The sequence below is a fragment of the Artemia sp. Qi Xiang Cuo genome, chromosome 21, assembly GCF_049724085.1.
Source record: "Artemia sp. Qi Xiang Cuo chromosome 21, ASM4972408v1, whole genome shotgun sequence".
Lineage (NCBI taxonomy): Eukaryota > Metazoa > Arthropoda > Branchiopoda > Anostraca > Artemiidae > Artemia > Artemia sp. Qi Xiang Cuo.
Window position 1 is genome coordinate 36,538,371 of NC_142814.1, and position 20,213 is coordinate 36,558,583.

The 20,213-nt window shown below is 33.7% G+C and overlaps 1 protein-coding gene across 1 annotated transcript in view; it reads left to right on the forward strand.

Annotated features, from left to right (window-relative positions):
- Nucleotides 1–19,628, forward strand: part of LOC148939499 (sorting nexin-32-like) — a 58,704-nt gene extending 39,076 nt beyond the window's left edge. Inside the window, exons 5-8 of the mRNA XM_089106668.1 lie at nt 2,034–2,158; nt 10,595–10,771; nt 15,302–15,367; nt 19,069–19,628. Of these exons, the coding sequence (XP_088962794.1) occupies nt 2,034–2,158; nt 10,595–10,771; nt 15,302–15,367; nt 19,069–19,209 (509 nt within the window). The 3' untranslated portion in view covers nt 19,210–19,628. The remainder of the gene's footprint in view (nt 1–2,033; nt 2,159–10,594; nt 10,772–15,301; nt 15,368–19,068) is intronic.
- Nucleotides 19,629–20,213: the final 585 nt, after the last annotated feature.

A 20,213-nucleotide genomic window follows, 5' to 3' on the forward strand; every position in this document is an offset into this window, starting at 1 on the left:
TGTTGGTCCAATGTGGGCCATGGGTATTGTCGGTTTGGGACATAGGGCAAAAAAGGGGTCAATATTGGGAAAAGAACCTTTCACTTTAAAGATCTGTTATATATTTGTTTCGGCTACAGAAGGAAAGTTTGAGATCGATTTGGTAACGAAAAGCGATGCCCTTGAGGATGCTCCAAATGGGATTGGGCTCCTTACTTTCTTTGAAAGAAACAGTGTGGTTGTTCTGGCCACTTACATACGTTGCTTCTCCGCCACCCATAGTCATCAAAGTCACCTTTACAGTAGATTCTCCCTTATCTTTGCTATATGATGTGTAATAATTAAAGGGGCTGGCTTTTAAACCAATTGCATATTAGATTATATTGTTCCAATTCTACAAGCCACTGGCCATAATAGGTTTAAATTGTTTTATATTGGTGGATGTTAATTGGTTTTGTTGACGAAGTTTGGTTTAATATTAAACCTTAATTTGAATTAGAAATTAATTCAATTAAAATTTGGTATTAATATTAAAATGGTTGACCAAGATTGATTTAGAATTAAATAATTGTGACTATTAAATAGACTTGTATACTGTTATTTCTATTCCCTTTAGCAGTGAAAAGGTTTGATTTTGTCAGATTAACAGTTTCGAATTACTAACTTTTCTTGAGGGTTTTCAGTAATAAATTGCTGCATGTTAGATTTATACAATTTTTTTCACAAGCACTAATCATAACAGGCACCAGCCAGCCCTTTACATAATGGTAAAATTGTAGCTTAAAACTGCTATACACATAAGCCTAAAAGTTTTTTAAATGAGTTACTATGCTTATAGGGGTCAAAGCACATAGGGTTTGTTTTCCCTGTGAGGCCCGTGGTTATGCGGCAACCGTAGAGCTGTGAATTCCATCGAAAGGACAAAATAGAAAATTCACAGTAGCATAAAATTATTACTAGCAGAGAGCAGAGCTCAAGGGGCTGGGAGAAAACCTACTGTGAACATCAATAAAATTACTATCAGTGATCAAACTCAGTAATATCTCAATATCAGTATATCAGTAATATCAGTAATTATCAGTAAATATCACTCAATATCAGTAATATCAGTGATCAATCAGTAATAAATTAAGATAATAAACAGCCGATTGACAGGGCTGAATTTGTAAAAAATGGCCTCATCACAACGGAAAGACACTGCAGTTTTGTTACTTTGTGCTTGTTGCTTGTGCTTGTGCTGTGCTTGTAAAAAAATGGCATCATCACAACGGAAAGACACTGCAGTTTTGTTACTTTGTGCTTGTTTGACATTCATAGAAATTGAATCCTTGAAAACAGCAACTAATAGCACCTTGCTGGTGAAGTTAAACCATATGGGTAATAATCTGTTTTGAAAAAAGTAATAGGTTGTTAGCTAATTGGAAATAATTTGGTTTTTTTGTCTGCTGGATAATATTGTCTTTTGATTTTGCCGTCCAGTCTACTGCTAACATTTAATGAAAGTATTTTTGAAAGACACAAAAAAGAGGATTCTCAAAAATTATTCTGTAGAGATTTGTGGAAACACATGGTTTAGTATGGAATTAGAAAAAAGAAACCCTCGAATGTAAATAGTATTTAGATACGGATAATTTTTCTATTTATGTAATATAAAATTCCACCTATCTAACAAAATCTAACTATTATAACATTTTAAAGCATTTATTTAAAATTGTGAATTATAAAAGATAAAGGATGTTCAAAATCATCTATCAAAAGACCCGAATGCTCAATTCATGGAAAAAAAAAGAAAAGAAAAAAGTAATTTTAACGAATAGCATAGCGAATGTTTTTCATTGTTCTTATTTTCTATTTTAGATTACTCCATTTTTTACAGTTGTGCATATAAAATATATTTTTTACCTACTGAAAACCTTTTCGCTGAAACAGTAGAGCTACCAACTACTGGTGTATTCAACAAGGGAAATAAGCGGTAAATTATAACTTTCGATTATATTAGCTGTTCTAAAGGATAATCCTAAGAAATAATTCCTCTATTTTTTTTTGTTATTTAGGATTAGCCGGGCAGCACGGTCACATTGGAGCTTGTTTGTCCATGCCGGTAGATGGTGTCAGCAAAAGAGGCAAGAAAATGGCTCATATAAACGCGCAAATGACTTCTTACTTCAAAAACTTTCAAGTATGCTTTTCTTCTTTATTTTTCCGTTTTATTTTCATATAGTAAAGCATAAAGAAAATGTAGATTTTGGATTGCCAAATCAATATATAAAAATAGGTTTTGAAAATTTTTTCAAACCGTGCCGGTTGATGAAGATAGCATCAGAAGCATGAAAATGACTAATTTAAATGCTCAAAACTTCCAGGTTCACTGCTTCTTCCTTATTTTCTATTTTATTGTTATATAATAAAGGAAGAACAATATGAACTTTTGTCCACAGAAATATAAATGAATCAAAATCTAGGTGTGGCTTTAATATACCTTTTTCAACCATTCTGCTCTTTACCTTTCTGGGGCTTACCTTATTTTTTAAGAAAAAAATAGTTAAGTGATACCGTTTTCGTAAATTTCTACTTTTTCTTGCTGTTTGATATCAGAAACAAAAAGGACTAAAAAGACTTGTCTGCGGAGGATTATTGAGAAGCTGATTGCCCGGTATAATATGCTGTCCAAAACGGTGCCTGTCGCTTCGCAAATGTTTAAAGCGTGAAGTCTATTGATATTTTTGTTGATACTCTTTTGTGTTCCATATGCTTTTTTGTTTTTTTATTCCATAATCCATTTGTTTGATGAAAGTGGGTAAAACTGAATATTGCTATTCTAAGGAAACAATCAGTGTTTTCTAGAATATCCCATATCCCTAATTGGGGGGGGGGCGACTGTATGCCCCCTAATTTCTGAGGCAGGGGGGGGGTTAAATAATTGAAATCGTAAAATATGTTATATTGAGCAAGGGTTTCAACTGAAAATTTGAAAAATCTCAAATCTGTTCGCCAAAAATCAAAGAGTGGGTGACCTACAAGATGACTAAAAATCATAAACTGGGTGACAAACCTGGAACCCTAAACAACCCTAAAACAGGGATGCCACTGTGGATTTAAAAGTCCCAAGATTTATTTTCGAAAGATCACAAGGTTTAAAAAATAATCACCAAATGTTAAAAAATAATAATTTGTATGCTCAATATATTTTTTGAGGTTACGTTTACTATGTATATTTCCGACTGTTGGGTATGGAAATATACCTCAAGAACTAAAATCCCAAAATGTTGTAGCCTGTAGGTATTAGTTTCAAACTCACAAGGGATACTACACTTATAAACCATCTTCTTAGTTGCTTTACCTTTGACCTAATAAAGGGAGCAAATACTGTCGAAAGCACAAGGCGTGTTTTTTAATTAAGGTCCGTTTGATCATTAGTACACAACAAATGATTACCTAAAAAAAAGTAAATTTATTTTCAAAAAGTATATACTTTGCTCTGTTTAACAGCATAGTTGCCAAGTTTGTTACAACACTTATCATACCTCTCAACTACTTTTAAAGTAACCTCTGGATAAAAACTTGCCGCCTGTTCTGCTAACCAGGAATTCACTTCCGTTTTTACGTCGTCCTCATCATTGTAACGTTTGCCACTGATTTGTTGCTTGAGGTGTAGAAACGGATAGTAATCACTCGGCGCAGGATCAGGACTGTAGTGTGGGTGATCTAAAACTTTTCAGCCAAAACTGTCCAGCAAATTACGGGTCTGACCAGCAGTGTGAGGTCTTGTATTGTCATGAAGAAGGACAGTTTTCTTTGTCAGAACGCCTTTTTTTTTTTTTTTTTTTTTTTTTTTTTTTTTTTTTTTTTTTTTTTTGGATAGTGGCTCTTCCGTTACATAAAGTCGACCAAAAAAACACCATGCCTATTCCCAAACACCTACGCCATGATTTTGTTGCCTCGATTTGGGCGTGATATGCGAAACCCATGTTTCGTCTCCAGTTCAACCGGTTGCCACCTCAGTGGCAACCGTCAAAAAGATGAAGACGACGTAAAAACAGCAGTGAACTCTTGTTTATTGAAGCCGGCGGCAAGTTCTTATAAAGACTTTACTCTAAATTAGTTGAGAGGTATGATAATTGTTTAAAAAAAACTTGGTAACTATGTCGAAAAATAAAGTAAAGTATGCACTTTCTGAAATAAATTTACTTTTTTGAAATAATCTTTCGTTGTGTACTTATCTTCAAACTGTCCTTAATTAAAAAACACGCCTTGTAGTTTTGAAGTTATTATCACAAGCTTTACAATTCAGGAGCGGTCTTTAACACAAGGGTAATGCTGATTAGTGGGAAATATGTAACGAAATTAATGCAAGTCACTCTATTTGTCTTTGATTTTCTAGTAGTATTATCCCTGGTTATTTCTTACTTGTAGAGCTGTAATGAAAGAATTATTAAAATGGTTAGGCCCCGTTTTTAGGATGAAAGATGAAAGACTTCAGGTCTTTCAGGATGTAAGACTGCCAAAAATCGTACATATTTGCCATCCATCTGAGGCGAAACTGAAGCAAGGCGTCCCTCGGTGAGTTGGAAAGCGGGTATTTAAAAGGAGTTAAAGGAAGTTTGAACCTCATGAAAGCTTTAACTAGATTGGGGCACAGGGGCGGATCTAGAGCAAAATCTTAGGGGGGGGAATGTGACAAGGGCGCTAATAAGAAGAATATGGGGGGGGGGGCAGTGTGACTAGGGTGACAATAATTGACCAATTTGACAAATTTATTTTTAAAAAAGAGTGAAAACAGAAAAAAAACAAGGAATAAGGGTGCCGAAAATAATCTTGAAGAGAGTTTCCCCACCCCCCTGGATCTGCCAGTGTTGGGACGGAGGAGGAGCATGCTCAGATTTGTCGTCTTGGTTTTGCAATGGATTGTTAGTACTAGTTGTAGTTCAATCATGGCATTTCATTTTTGGAATTGCGTTTTCGTACCGACTCGATTGGTGTAGTTTGTTTGTCCATACCTACCTAAATCAAAGCTTATAAAATACTAATTACAGTGAAAATAATTTGTGATTTTTTGTATTGACCACGTGAAAATTTATACAGATATATATATCGTAACCGTTTGAAGAAATCAGAAATCCATTTTTTTTTATATAGAAAAGACCACCGTTCCCAGTTATGCAGTGTTTGATAGAAATGATTGCCAAATTTAAAAGAAAGAAACGTGGGAAACATCAGCGAAAAATAAAATACAGACATGTAACACTAAACAGGTTTAGGAGACATAGATTCTCTTTGACAATGTAGCTGTATTTGGGAATCAACGGATTGTTAATGTTTGAATTTTTACGGATGAAAAGTCATGTCAAATTTAACAAATTAGTCTTGCTTATTTGTTTTCATGGTTCAACGTGGTAACACTGACGAAAATGTCGTCTAAAAAAAAAAAAAAATTTTTGTGTCGTACTAAAAAATCCATAATTTTAAAACAGCCAAAAGAAAAATCATTAAGAAACCGCATTTCTCAGGTATGAATTGACCTAAGATTGGTTCAGGGAGCAAACAATGTTTGTATTTTCATGTCCTTCGTACTGTAACAGTATTTTTATAATTTATGAATCTTGTCATGGAGAGTGTAATATAGAATACCTTAAAAGGATCCGTCATAGTGAAGATCCTGTTATTCGTGCCCTATATCTTGGAAAGATGATGAATATCTTATCCACCTCTTAGCTGTTTGCAAAAAATGAAAGGAAGATCTCGGTTGTTTCGCGTACATGATGGGGAGGCTTGCTTTGCCGAACATTTATTAAGCAATAGGGACTACGGGACTGTAAGATGGGCGGAGTGGTTTGCTTGGATAGCTGTGGAATATAGAGATAGATTTGTATGTGGTGTTCTAGTTCTTGAAGTGTTATTAGAATTTCGATGTGTAATATAAAGAATTATAATTTTAGTTGTGGCTTTAACGGCTATTTAGTTTTTGTTTTTGTTATTTATTTCTTGGAGCCATTATCCATAGGGCTTCAGTGGTAATAAATCTATCAATCTATCTTTGTATAGTATTGTCTTCTTTCCTTTTTGCAAGTTTTTTTCTCCATATTGTTGAACCTGTATAATTTTGACTACTAGAAAAACAGTATAAACCCCGCTTAATCTAAATATTATGTCCTCTAGAACGTTATAGTAGTAACGGTTAAAATTTTTTTTGCTCTTCTGCAAACTTGGGATTTTGTACGAAGGAGGCGATATTCACGGAGGAGGCTCTGTACATATATGCCAAAGAGCTGAAAACGCTACTCCATTAGTTCTTTGTAAAAAGGCTAAGATGTACTATTGCACGGAGGAGGCGAAACAGGGTATACAATAAAACTGAAAATGTGTTTTGGGATATTTGAAAGCTAATAAGGGCCGGTTGTTGGCATAAGAAAAGTTGTTTTAGGTTTTTAGGCATCCGAGACAGGGCTGCCACTACTTTGGATTTTTTCCAGGATTTTGGGGCCCCTAAATAAAATATATTAAGCACACATGTTATTATTTTACGTATCTTTTTTATTCAAACCTTGGGATTTTTTTTCAAATTAACCTTGGGATGCTTTTAAATTATAAGTGGCAACCCTGCTCGAATCTATGTAACAAAAAATCTTGATATTTAAACTTAGTTTTCTTACCCTAGTTTTTAAGTGGGGAAAGATGAAATAGAACATATTGAAAAAGAAGAAATTTTTAAGTCTCTTGAGAACTGAGTAAGATAGGAAAGGCAGGATTGGTCCAATCAATAGTATCGCCAATTGGGGGGGGGGACTTGATCCTCCCCTGTCTTAGATTTAGAAAAATATCCGTTTTTTGCCATTATCAATGAAAAACACCTTTTTTGTATTTTCATTGAAAAAATCGGCGAAAAAGCAAACATTGCCCCCACCCCTAGATTTTGAAAAGAAAAACGTTTTGCCCCCCGCCCCCAAGATTCTCATGAATTGGCGCCACCTCCAATGAACTGAACTTGAACTTGCTTAGTTTGACCGGATTGGCTGTAAATCTAAATTTTGGAAAGAATGGTGCACAAGGATTTTTACATTATCACAAGTGAGTTGATATTGCTAGACCTTTAATGATCGTACTAAAGGTGTTCTTCAATATTTTGCTTACGATTCATCGTGCACCGGCCACCGAGGGCAACAACAGCAACAGAAAAAATATAAGAAGAGTCTTCCTCCGAAGAAAAAATATAAGTAAACGTCACTCGTGGTATAAACAGTTATAAACAATTTTAAAACAGTTATAACTATTTTTCTCTCCCAAATGTGTCAGTCAATATTTTAGTGTTTTGCCCTGTTGCTTAGGTTTGTATTTCAAGTTGTGTTTAAATTTGAATTTTTAGTGATTTCTCAATTTTTAGTAACAGTAAATATGGTACTAATGACAAATCGGTTATAACAACTATAAATGTTTTGAGTTACAACTATAGGTTTTGCAAAACGCCTAAAAAAACAAAACAAAGAACAAGTGAATAAAACGAATCTTTTAATATAAACAAGAAACATAATTAACAGTAATTAAGTGAAGGATATTAAATTTAAAAAATCGATTAAAGAGCAATTAACGAGTTTTATTGAATGTTTTTTAGATTTATTTGTGATGTTGTTAGCTTAAATATTTCTCTGCGTAGCTCCTTGAGTTATTAAACAGAGCATCTTATGAGGTAAAATAAATACAATTTAAATAGAGCTTAACAAATTGTTTATGTTTTCTACCATACAAATGTATGAATTAATTTAATTCAAGTTTAAATTGGCTTTGATACTGCTAGAGCAGGTCTTCAATAAATCGAAATGTTGTAAAAGCCATGTTCATAGGGGCTAGTGACAAATCATTGTTTTTTTCATTTTTGGACGGGATTAGCAATCAGTTCAATTCAAATTACATTAGGACAGGTAGGGCTTCAGGGCTACTCTCTCTAGAATTTAGAGAATTATGATTTTCCCCAAAATTTTCATGTTTATTTCCCAATAATTCAACTGTTTTGTGTTTTGCTGAGTTTTCTCCTCTCCTACCGAAGAATTGATCCCGCCGATTCTTAAATAAAACCATCCGATATTTGTGACTGACCGAGTCTCCACCTGTTTTGCGTTTTACTGAGTTTGCTTCCCAACCCCTATCGAAGAACTGACCACACCGATCCTTAAAAAACAAATCTAATGTTTCTGGTCGGCTGAACCAAAGCTCGTCTTTTCAACCCCTATCGAAGAACTGGCCACACCGATCCTTAAAAAACAAATCTAAGGTTTCTGGTCGGCTGAACCAAAGCTCGTCTTTTCAACCCCTATCGAAGAACTGGCCACACCGATCCTTAAAAAACAAATCTAATGTTTCTGGTCGGCTGAACCAAAGCTCGTCTTTTCCACCCCTATCGAAGAACTGGCCACATCGATCCTTAAAAAACAAATCTAATGTTTCTGGTCGGCTGAACCAAAGCTCGTCTTTTCAACACCTATCGAAGAACTGGCCACACCGATCCTTAAAAAACAAATCTAATGTTTCTGGTCGGCTGAACCAAAGCTCGTCTTTTCAACCCATATCGAAGAACTGGCCACAACGATCCTTAAAAAACAAATCTAATGTTTCTGGTCGGCTGAACCAAAGCTCGTCTTTTCCACCCCTATCGAAGAACTGGCCACAGCGATCCTTAAAAAACAAATCTAATGTTTCTGGTGGGCTGAACCAAAGCTCGTCTTTTCAACCCCTATCGAAGAACTGGCCACACCGATCCTTAAAAAACAAATCTAAGGTTTCTGGTCGGCTGAACCAAAGCTCGTCTTTTCCACACCTATCGAAGAACTGGCCACATCGATCCTTAAAAAACAAATCTAATGTTTCTGGTCGGCTGAACCAAAGCTTGTCTTTTCTTCGAAATTAAATAAAAAAAACAAGTTTTTCTAACTAAAAGTAAGGAGCAACGTTAAAACTTAAAATGAACAGAAATTATTCCGTATATGAAAGGAGCTGTCCCCTCCTCAACGCCGCGCTCTTTACGCTAGAGTTTTTTATTGTTTAAAAAAATAGAGTTGTGGGAAAGTCAAACTTTAGCGTAAAGAGCGAGGCGTTGAGGAGGGGAGAGCCCCTTCCATATACGGAATAATTTCTGTTCGTTTTAAGTTTTAACGTCACTCCTTACTTTCAGTTAGAAAAACTTGTTTTTTTTTTATTTCATTTTTGAACGCTTTTGAATAAATGCAGGTTTTGATTTTGGCTCACCGTACATGAATAATTAACACCAAATTTGCATATTCATTTTACTTTTATGTGGTTGAAAGGCTTTCTCGAACGTTGTTTAATTTTATTTACGAACGTTTTTATTAGTAATAAATATACGTAACTTACGAATACGTTAGAACGAATTTCTTTATTAATTATTTTTAATACGTATATTAGGGGGTTCGCTTCCTATTCAATACCTCGCTCTTTACGCTAAAGTTCGAATTTTATTCCAATTCTTTAAAAATGACCCCTTAATCACAAAGGCCGTTAATTAGAATAAATAGCTCTTATGAAAGTACTGAAAAATCTTTGGCTTAAAGAGCGAGATATTGCCTAGGGGGCGAACCCAATCATCTACGTAATATTTTCTGTTTTTTTTTAAGTTTTGATGTTGCTCCTTACTTTCAGTTGAAAAACTTGTTGTTTTTTTTATCTAATTTCTGATCTTTTTTTTAAAATGATGCTGGGAAATCTGGTGCCCCCTTCATAGAAATGCCCCTTCCCACATGATAACTTCCTCCATGTAAAGATCCTCCCACATAACCCCCGGCCCATCCCCCTCCAGCACCAGAAAAAATTTCCCTGAAAACGTCTATATACTTCCCAATAACCAGTACTATATGTTAACATTGGGTAAAGTTTATAACTTTGAGCCCTCCCCCGGGACTTCGGGGGATTAAGTCATTCTAAAAGGCAATGTTATCGCATTTTCGACCATGTTGAACAAAATAGCTATCTCAGAATTTTGATCGGGTGACTTTGGGAAAAAAATGAGCGTGGGAGGGGGCCTAGGTGCTCTCCATTTTGTTGGTCACTTTAAAAGGGCACTAGAACTTTTAATTTCCGTTCCAATGAGCCCTCCCACAATATTCTAGGACAACTGGGTCAATACGATCACCCCTAGGAAAAAAAAAACAAATAAACACGCATCTGTGATCTTTCTTCTGGGAAAAAAAAATACAAAATTCCACATTTTTGCAGATAGGAGCTTGAAACCTCTACAGTAGTGTTCTCTGGTACACTGAATCTGATGGTGTGATTTTCATTAAGGTTCTATAATTTTTAGGGGGTCTTTCCCCGTTTTTTGGAAAATCAGCCAAATTTTCTTAGGTGCGTAACTTTTGATGGGTAGGACTAAACTTGACGAAACCTATATATTTGAAATCAGCATTAAAATTTGATTCTTTTGATGGATCTATTAGTATCAAAGTTCCGTTTTTTAGAGTTTTGGTTGCTATTGACACAGTTCCTTACCACGAACTGTTTGATACCAGAAGAAACGGTTTCATTCTAAATATCAGAAGAAATATTATATTTTTAAATGTTTTGTATGATATAACATTTTGCGGGACTAATGCTAAATCCTTATTTTGTACAGTTTTGGATGGAATTAGCGATCAGTTCAAGTCAAGTCACCTTAGGACAAGCTGCTGGTTTCTATTGGGCGTATACTTGTAACGAGCTGGAAATGTTTCACAGAAGAAAAGATCTGCTAATAGAATATCAAGAAGCAAATTCTACGCTTGGAAAATCTATTGGACAGAAGAGGGAGGTGGTAGGTTGATTGAACCTTTTCTCTTTCCATTATAGGGTTGTCGAGTAGAGAAGAATATCTGCCTCAGTCTGTTTGCAGTCCTTCTGCTGATATCTATTTTTATTGGCAAATTTGGCTTCCGAAGATGTTGATTTATTCAAGACATTTTATTTTTTTAATTTCTATTTCGACGAAGCACCAAGTTTCAATTGTTAAAATTTAAATTCAAAGCAGAATATATAAATTTTAGTTTCCAAAATCTAACTAATGTACGATTCTTTCCCCAGAAATTCAAGAATAAAATAATCTGCCTACTTATCGAAAATTTTTGACTGGCTCCAAATTTGGATAGAATTTTGATTGATATCCAAATTTTGATACAGCAAAATGTAGTTAATTTTAGAGTTTTTTCTAAGTCTGCTGGGTAATGCAGTATTGTGAGTTGCGGGACTAATTCGTAATTCCTGTTCTAACCTTTTCTATTTCATATTCCTGTAGCCTTTTATTAACGTTTCCCTCTTTGAATATACGATAGTCTTTGTACTGTATTATCACGGCGTTTCTTGGATTCTGAGGATGATTGGAATGAGAACTGTTCGGATCCGTTTGAACGTAAAATAAAATGTAAGCGAATAAACGATAAACGAATCAGAAAACATGCTTACAGAGAAACGCTTTAAATAGGAAGAAAAATAGGCTGGCTACAGGAAATTGAGCACATAAGGGATGAATCATGTTGGGTCGAAAGATGCCGAAAGATGAAGACGTGAACGGTAAATAGTTGTTTATCCTTCAATTGTTTATCCTTTGTCGATCAGTTGTCTTCAGTAGGGTTTTCAGCCATACTCACTTCATTTCTGGGACGAAGAGAATGGTATACCCTGTTAGTGCAGTAATCTTTTGTCGATCAGTTGTCTTCATAATAATTTGATCTTCATAGGAAATGAGAGAAATACTGCAATCGTTAAATGAATCCCAACGCCTGTCGTCTTTATTCTTCTCACAAGTCAGTCAATTCTTATCACAATGCGAAGTACATATAGAGCTACAGATGTTGCATTATTTATTTGAAAACTTATCGTTAACGACAACAATGTGCAAAAAGAACCAGCAATATGCAACTGTAGCATTTGAGCTACACTTGCAGGAGAAAAAAAAATCTGCAACTCGGTTAAAATACGAACCAAAAATATGTCCTTTTGTTCTCTTCTTTTTTTGTCTTAAATTTATTTTGTTTTATTTATTAATTATTATAATTAACAAATAACATTATTAATTATTTATCCATTAATTTATTAAATGTTTTATTTGAAATTACAATATCTGTTCTTTCTTTATTAAGTATTGCACTATATAAATAAATAATAATGTATAGACAGTAGAATCTACTACTACTAACAACTCGTGACAGCACCAAGCCATTTAAGGCCAACACAGCTGCGCACACCCTTCCTCCATTCCAATCTATTCAAAGCCTCACTCTTTATTATTTGTTTATGTTCTTTCAAGTGCCAAAGACATCAAAATAAAAACATCTTCTCCCCTTGGACCAACCTAAGACTTAGGTCTGTTCATGCGTAAAATCCGAGATGTAAGATTTTTATTTTAGTTAATCTAACATTTTGAAGTTTCTAGGTCATGACCAAAGTTTCGTCAGCGTTGCCACGAACCATAAAAATAAATAAGTAAAATTAATTAGTTAAATGGACAACAATTTTTGTATATAAAAATTAAAACATTAACAATATATTGATTCCTGAAAATAACTACGCCTTTAAAGGAAAGCTACGCCTTCTTAAAGCGTATGTCACCATACTTTTTGGCTTCTTTTAGTGATTTTTCAACTACGGTTCTTCTTTTTTTAACTTGGCACCCGCTACTACCAAAATTTGCATAACTGTATTTGGATCTCTTTTACTTAAAAATTGAATTCTTGATTTTCGCCTAACTTTTAAGATATATATGGTTGTGTGTGTTTCCACTTAACTAATTCAAAAAGTCGGGTCTCATATTAACTGTCGGTGATACTTTAAGGGTAACATCTTGTTTTTGTGTATTTTGAGTAGGTTTTCGGCCTTAGCTTTTCACTTCACCCACCTACTTTTTTAATTCTTTTTTTTTTCAGTTGTTTATTAGTTTCTGTTTATTGGGTTTCTCGGCTGATTGTTTTGCCTCTTTTACAAATTACACTGCTCCTGTTGCTACTACCGTATAATGGCCAGATGCAGCTCCGCCATAATGGAGCCAACGAGGGTTTAAAGTGCGTTCATACTGGTAGTGTTTTATTCATTCATGGTCGTGAATGTGAATGTGGTCGTGAATGTGAGCCCAGCAAATTCACAATAATACTTAAAGTGTATTGGTAGTCTCTGCAGAAGCTGGTTCTCTGCAGGAATGATTGACCAATAGCAGTAATGCTATTAGTTGTTTGAGAAAGAGACACGCCGGGTTGTCAGCATGAAGTTTTACAAGCGAGATTTTATTAGAATGGATTCAATACGAAGAGATTGACCTTTGTCTTAAGCTATTCGCCAAAGGCTAGTAAGAATAAAAAAAAAAAATGATAAAAATGATTTTACCGCTAAATATACTATAAAGTAAAAAATAACTTTTATCGCTTCCCAAAATTTTTTTTAACGCTGAAAATGAAAATTTGGATTATATTTAATATTAATATTCTGGTATAATATTAATATTCTTTTAATTTAATTTGAATATCCTTGGTGTGTATTTAAATTTAATATCCTGGTATATTTAATAAATATTCAAGTATGTATTTACATGCCATGACCACCCCATGCTTGTTTTGTAGCCCTAATATTTCCAATTTTTGGAGATATGAAAAAAAAAACGCTTTTTACGTTCTAGTGCATTAAGGAACAAAAACGGTTTGAAAAGTTTCTTCTTGGATATCATCCACTTTCAATTAAAACCTAATTAACATATTTATTTAAAGCCTTGTTGAAGAGTGACAAGGAGGGGGATTTTGTTTACCTTGTTTCTTCATGACAATGCAGTGGACAATGACGTGCCTAGAAACTATATGCATTGTGGTCCAATCCCGCCTCTTTTAATGCCTTCTCTGTCGAGAAGTGGTGACTCCTCACGTAAATATAGCCAAGAAGCTGACACAAATTTGCTCTGCTGTATTGATCTCGGGGGCTTTGTGCGTTAGCGAGTTGTATGTAGTAGTAGTATTTAATTATTTATAAGGTATTTTGGCTAATATCTATATGTTTTTCCCATTTGTTATGTTAGTTTATTTGTAACAAGACTAGTTCATTATTTTTATGTTATGCACACCAGCGCAACACCAGCAGTTACTCTGGTGTTTTCACTGAAGTAACACTAATAGTATCTTTTCCTACGTGGATTAGTTTGTGCAAATTGTATATTTTTTTTGGTGGGGGTTATATTTGTTTTTAGTTTTAGTTTGGTTTTTTATCTTGTTCTTCTCGTGTTTCTCTCGTGCTGAAGACGCCTTGTTTTGATACAGGCGAAATGTCCACGTTGTTTTACATTTTTCGTCTTTTCTTTCCACAGGCCCGCAGTCTCGTTTGTTGTTTTTTTTCATTGAGATTTTTCTCTATGTTGGTGTTTTTGTCATGGCTGGCCAGTTCGGCTTCAGATCTTTCCTTTGTAACAAGACTAGTTCATTATTTTTCTTTTTCTGTATTATTGCCAACTTCATGCCAAAAATTGTTTCCGCATGTTTGATATAGTATGTTGCCTTTTCTTCCACGTCTTTGTACAGGTCATATGCCACCTACCTTCACTTCTTAATTTTATTTCTAGTGGTGCCGGGAGAACACGGGGACACGCTAGAAGGAGCCTGATTTATTGGTCACAATGTCCATCTTGGGTGCCTGCTACTAAAGTGTTTTCAATTTTAACTCTAGGAAGTGCCAGTCAACTGCTGGTAGGATAGGTATTTGTGATGCTCTCATGAGAGTAACCCACAATTACTCGATTATCACTTAGGGTCATATCCTAAGTGATAGATAGCTAGTTAGTGGTACTTAGCCTACGCCAGACTGAATGGGTATTTACCGAATAGTCCTCTACTTCTCCGCTTCTCCAGTTTACTTGAAAGCTTTAGCCAAGACTCCTTTGAAGTGTCAATAAGATTCTGCTTCAAATTAGTTAAGTTGCTGGAGAGAAAAGGTTTAGAAGTAATTAATTTTCAAAAAAAGATCCTAAATAATTGTGAACGCCCCTTAAATCTATAACATCAAGAATATTCCAAAGCTGTATTTGCAAAATGACAACTGAAGGATGTATGCATCAGAAAAATTAAATAAAAATCTCAAAAATAGTTATTCTTAGGTATTCCTCCTTCTGTATCTTGGACCGTGACTGGTACCGAACTGGATTCCATTGTCCTTGGATCTTTTTTTTTGCAAAATGGTAAAAAAAAAGATTCAACGTTATCGTACTAGGTCTAAATAAACTTTGTTTATAACGAAATTTGTATTCGTTGACTTGTTTTATTGACATTTTTACTTTCAATCTTTGTTGATTTTATTTTCTTATTAATTTTGTCTTCTTTAGGCTGCAAAGAAGCAGAAAGAAGTTGAGCGAAAACTAGAAGAATGTTCAGACACAGCAAGAGATGAGGTAGGCAGTAAAAAGTAGATTTAAAAATAAAACGTCTTATGCCGTGTTGTAGAATTGGTATTATAAACATGAGAAACATAGAGAGGTTTTTCTTTAATGTTGCACAATAATGTAAGGGTACACCCTCATTCAACGGTTCGCATGCTTTGGCTAAGGTCGTATCCAAGGGGGAGGGGGGGGGGGTACTGGGTGTGAAGGCCCTTAGAAATGTTTTCCCTAACTTGTAAAAACGTAACAAAGATATATATAAATAATTGTTTGATGTGTTTTTAAAGTTTTTGTACTTTCAATCTTTAATTTTAATCTTTCAGTAAGAGTGACTGTATTGTGATGTGAATTTTCGTAAATATTGTTACGAGACAGAAAAGCGTAGCTATGCTCTAGTTCACTTACAGAGAAGCTAATTACCGGTAGAATAACGATTACATTTTATTTTTAAGTTGATTGAAAAGTCAATATTTTAAGTCTATCGATTCTTTTAAATATAAATGTATAAATATAAAAATATAAAATATAAATATAAAAATATAATATAAAATTAATATAAAATATAATACAAAATATAATAATATAAAATATGATATAAAAATACAAATATAAATGTAAAAATAAAAATAAAAATATAAATGTGGCTGCTGGATCGGCTTTAAAACTCTTTAAACATACTCTTTTTTTTATTACAGAGTAAAATTGTGCTATTAGTCGCAAAACCTAGTGGGAACCAACAGGAAATAGGGAAGTTGTATCAACTTATTTTATAGGCTATCTATAATGATATAAAATATAATGTGAATACAAAAATATAAATGTGACTGCTGGATCGGCTTTAAACTCTTTAAACATACTCTTTTTTTTATTACAGAGTAAAATTGAGCTATTAGTCGCAAAACCTAGTGGGAACCAACAGGAAATAGGGAAGTTGTATCAACTTATTTTATAGGCTATTTATAATGATTTAAAATATAATGTGAATACAAAAATATAAATGTGACTGCTGGATCGGCTTTAAACTCTTTAAACATACTCTTTTTTTTATTACAGAGTAAAATTGAGCTATTAGTCGCAAAACCTAGTGGGAACCAACAGGAAATAGGGAAGTTGTATCAACTTATTTTATAGGCTATCTATAATAATATGAAATGTAATGTGAATACAAAAATATATATGTGACTGCTGGATCGGCTTTAAACTCTTGAAACATACTCTTTTTTTTATTACAGAGTAAAATTGTGCTGTTAGTCGCAAAACCTAGTGGGAACCAACAGGAAATAGGGAAGTTGTATCAACTTATTTTATAGGCTATCTTTAATGATATAAAATATAATGTGAATACAAAAATATAAATGTGACTGCTGGATCGGCTTTAAACTCTTTAAACATACTCTTTTTTTTATTACAGAGTAAAATTGAGCTATTAGTCGAAAAACCTAGTGGGAACCAACAGGAAATAGGGAAGTTGTATCAACTTATTTTATAGGCTATATATAATAATATAAAATATAATGTGAATACAAAAATATAAATGTGACTGATGGATCGGCGTTAAAACCTTTAAACATACTTCTCTTTTTTTTATTACAGAGTAAAATTGAGCCATTAGTCGCAAAACATAGTGGGAACCAACAGGAAATAGGGAAGTTGTATCAACTTATTTTATAGGCTATCTTTAATCATATAAAATATAATGTGAATACAAAAATATAAATGTGACTGCTGGATCGGCTTTAAACTCTTTAAACATACTCTTTTTTTTTATTACAGAGTAAAATTGAGCTATTAGTCGCAAAACCTAGTGGGAACCAACAGGAAATAGGGAAGTTGTATCAACTTATTTTATAGGCTATCTATAATAATATAAAATGTAATTTGAATACACAAATATATATGTGACTGCTGGATCGGCTTTAAACTCTTTAAACATACTCTTTTTTTTATTACAGAGTAAAATTGAGCTGTTAGTCGCAAAACCTAGTGGGAACCAACAGGAAATAGGGAAGTTGTATCAACTTATTTTATAGGCTATATATAATAATATAAAATATAATGTGAATACAAAAATATAAATGTGACTGCTGGATCGGCTTTAAACTCTTTAAACATACTCTTTTTTTATTACAGAGTAAAATTGTGCTATTAGTCGCAAAACCTAGTGGGAACCAACAAGAAATAGGGAAGTTGTTTCAACTTATTTTATGGGCTATCTATAATAATATAAAATACAATATAAATATAAAAATATAAATGTGACTGCTGGATGGGATTTAAACTCTTAAAACATACTCTTTTTTATTACAGAGTAAAATTGTGCTATTAGTCGCAAAACTTAGTGGGAACCAACAAGAAATAGGGAAGTTGTTTCAACTTATTTTATAGGCTATCTGAAAAGAATAAGGTCTAATGGTCATTCGTATATCCAATGGTAGTTTTAATAAGACTTGTTGGTCTTAATATCAGCTGTAGAATCCTCATCTAAGGGTAAAGTTCTATTTAAAATTATGGAAAATTATGTAGAAGATAATGTTTATACTTCACAACTACAAAGATTCATCTCGTGAAAAAGGAATATTCAACTTGCCTTTGGTTCAGTGTCTCAGGAATACTTGATTTTATACTCTTATGTTATTGCTTTATCCTCAAAACACGTTGTCTTCTTTGCGAAACATAAATTTGTAGATCAGCTAAATGTTAGTTGAAATTGATTCTTCTGACGTTTTAACTTTTATAGATTGAAGTATATTTGTTAGCTCTGTATTTTTTTTTTTGGGGGGGGGGGTGAGGGGTGTCTTCCTTCCTACTTTCTTTTCAAACATCAGTATTCAGATTTTCAAAATTGTTCCGTCGCCACCGTCAAAATAATAAAAAAAAATTACCTTGATGAAAGAATGTTTTCAACGTATAACGCCATATTTTTAGTTTAGCCTTTTTGTCACTAGATTTACACCGTTTTTATTCATGTTGTGTTTTACTTGTACGAGAATATGTTATCGCCGATTAATTAGCTTTTACGATTCCTTTCTTCCTTTCTTCTTTTTGTTTCTTTTTCTTCTTTTCTTCTTTTTCTTCTTTTCTTCTTTTGTCTTCTTTTTATTTCTTATTCTTGTCCTTTGTGTGCGATCCATAATGTTTGGTGCTTTATTCTAAACCAGTCTTTTGTTTTTTTATCTATTTGTTCCTTTTTGAAAATATTAAAAATATACTCTTTTGTAATTTTCTCGAAAAGTTGGAAAACGAAGATATTAAGTTTTAGAAAAGGGGACACCCAAAAGACCTTATTTGTAACATAAATTGTTTCTACTTATTAGGAATTGCGTCAAGAACACAAAGTATCAATTATTCGCCTTCCTCTGAAAATATAAAAAGGTTTGATTCTCGGGAATGTATTTTGCTTGGGGAGGGGGGCAAATTTGTCGAAACCGCAAAAACAGAGGAATTAGATGAAATATGCAAAAAGTATAACAGTTATTTCAAAATATACATTTCTTGATGGGAGGGGGGGCTTAATTATTCCTACCCTTTTGGGACTGTCTGTAAATATAAACTGATGTGCTGAGTGAACATATACCAATTTGAAGCATCTTTAAAGGATCGACCCGGAGACACCTTGAAAAATTTTCTGATTTTTCTAAATTTTTCATTTGCGCCTCTTTCTTTCCTTAGTTTGTAACTATCTTTTTACTTCTTTTTTTTTATCTTTCTCTTAGATACGATGGTTTGTGAAGAAACGATCCAAGGACTTGTTGTCCACTGTTCAAGAATATGCTGCAGAACGGTCTAAGTATGAGCACAAAATCCTACTCGCAATTCAAGATTCTTTGGAAGAATTGAGAAGGGCTCTCGAATGACCAGCTTTCTGTGTTTGTGTTTAGGCTGTGTTTTATATACCTTACGGTGTTACTCAAGGACACAAAAAGGGTTGCTTGGAAGATAGCTGGGTCTGATCGGCAAATTTCGTCAATTGTTTGTGAGTAACCTTGTTTAAAATAAAACGCTAACATGGGAGAGTTGGGAAAGACAATCGTAGCGTGGGAAGACAATGCTAACGTGATTTGCCTGATATCTATTTGTTGTTTTTTTTCTTTTTACTTTAAGTTTTAAATATTTGCAGTTTCAGTAATAACAGTACTTTAACCTGTTTTCAAATAATTAAACGGTTATTTTTATTTGAAAGATTTTTATTGAGTTGTTTTCTTTTTGCTGAAATAGCTTCCATGTATTATACTAAACATTAGGTTTTATACTTCGCCAATAAATCCATTTTGGTGTCTAATAATTACTTTAATAATTGATTGCTTTTTTTTCAGAAATGGCAATTAGCCACAAAATTTCGCCAGTTTGTCATCATCTTATATAAAATGTGGTACTAACGACCTGTTTACAGAATATCAAAGAAATTGGACGTTGAGCTATAAATGAAAAGAAGAAACGCCATACCTTAAGTGGTTTTGTATACTATAGGTGAAATTAATGCTTTAGAAGGAGATAGTTCGCAGTTGCGTAAACTATGGGTTGTTAGGACTTGATGATGAGACTATAAGTATTAGACTGACTTAGATGTGCGTTGTCAATTTGACTGATCCTAAGCAATGGGACGAGGCTTCATCAGTGAATTTTAATTAATTATAGATTCTGTCTCAAGCGATTGAACAAGCGTTTTGGGGTTTCTGGCATTTCTTTATAGGCTAGGTTATATCCAGCACCGTACATGATGCTGGGGGGGGGGGACATTTCTCGTTTATACAGGGTGTATACGTCCGCTACTTCCATCGTCTCATTCTTATTTCGTCGGTTACTGATAGCTCTTCCATGGCTGCCTTGTTGGGACATTGTAGTCTTTATTGGTCTTGTG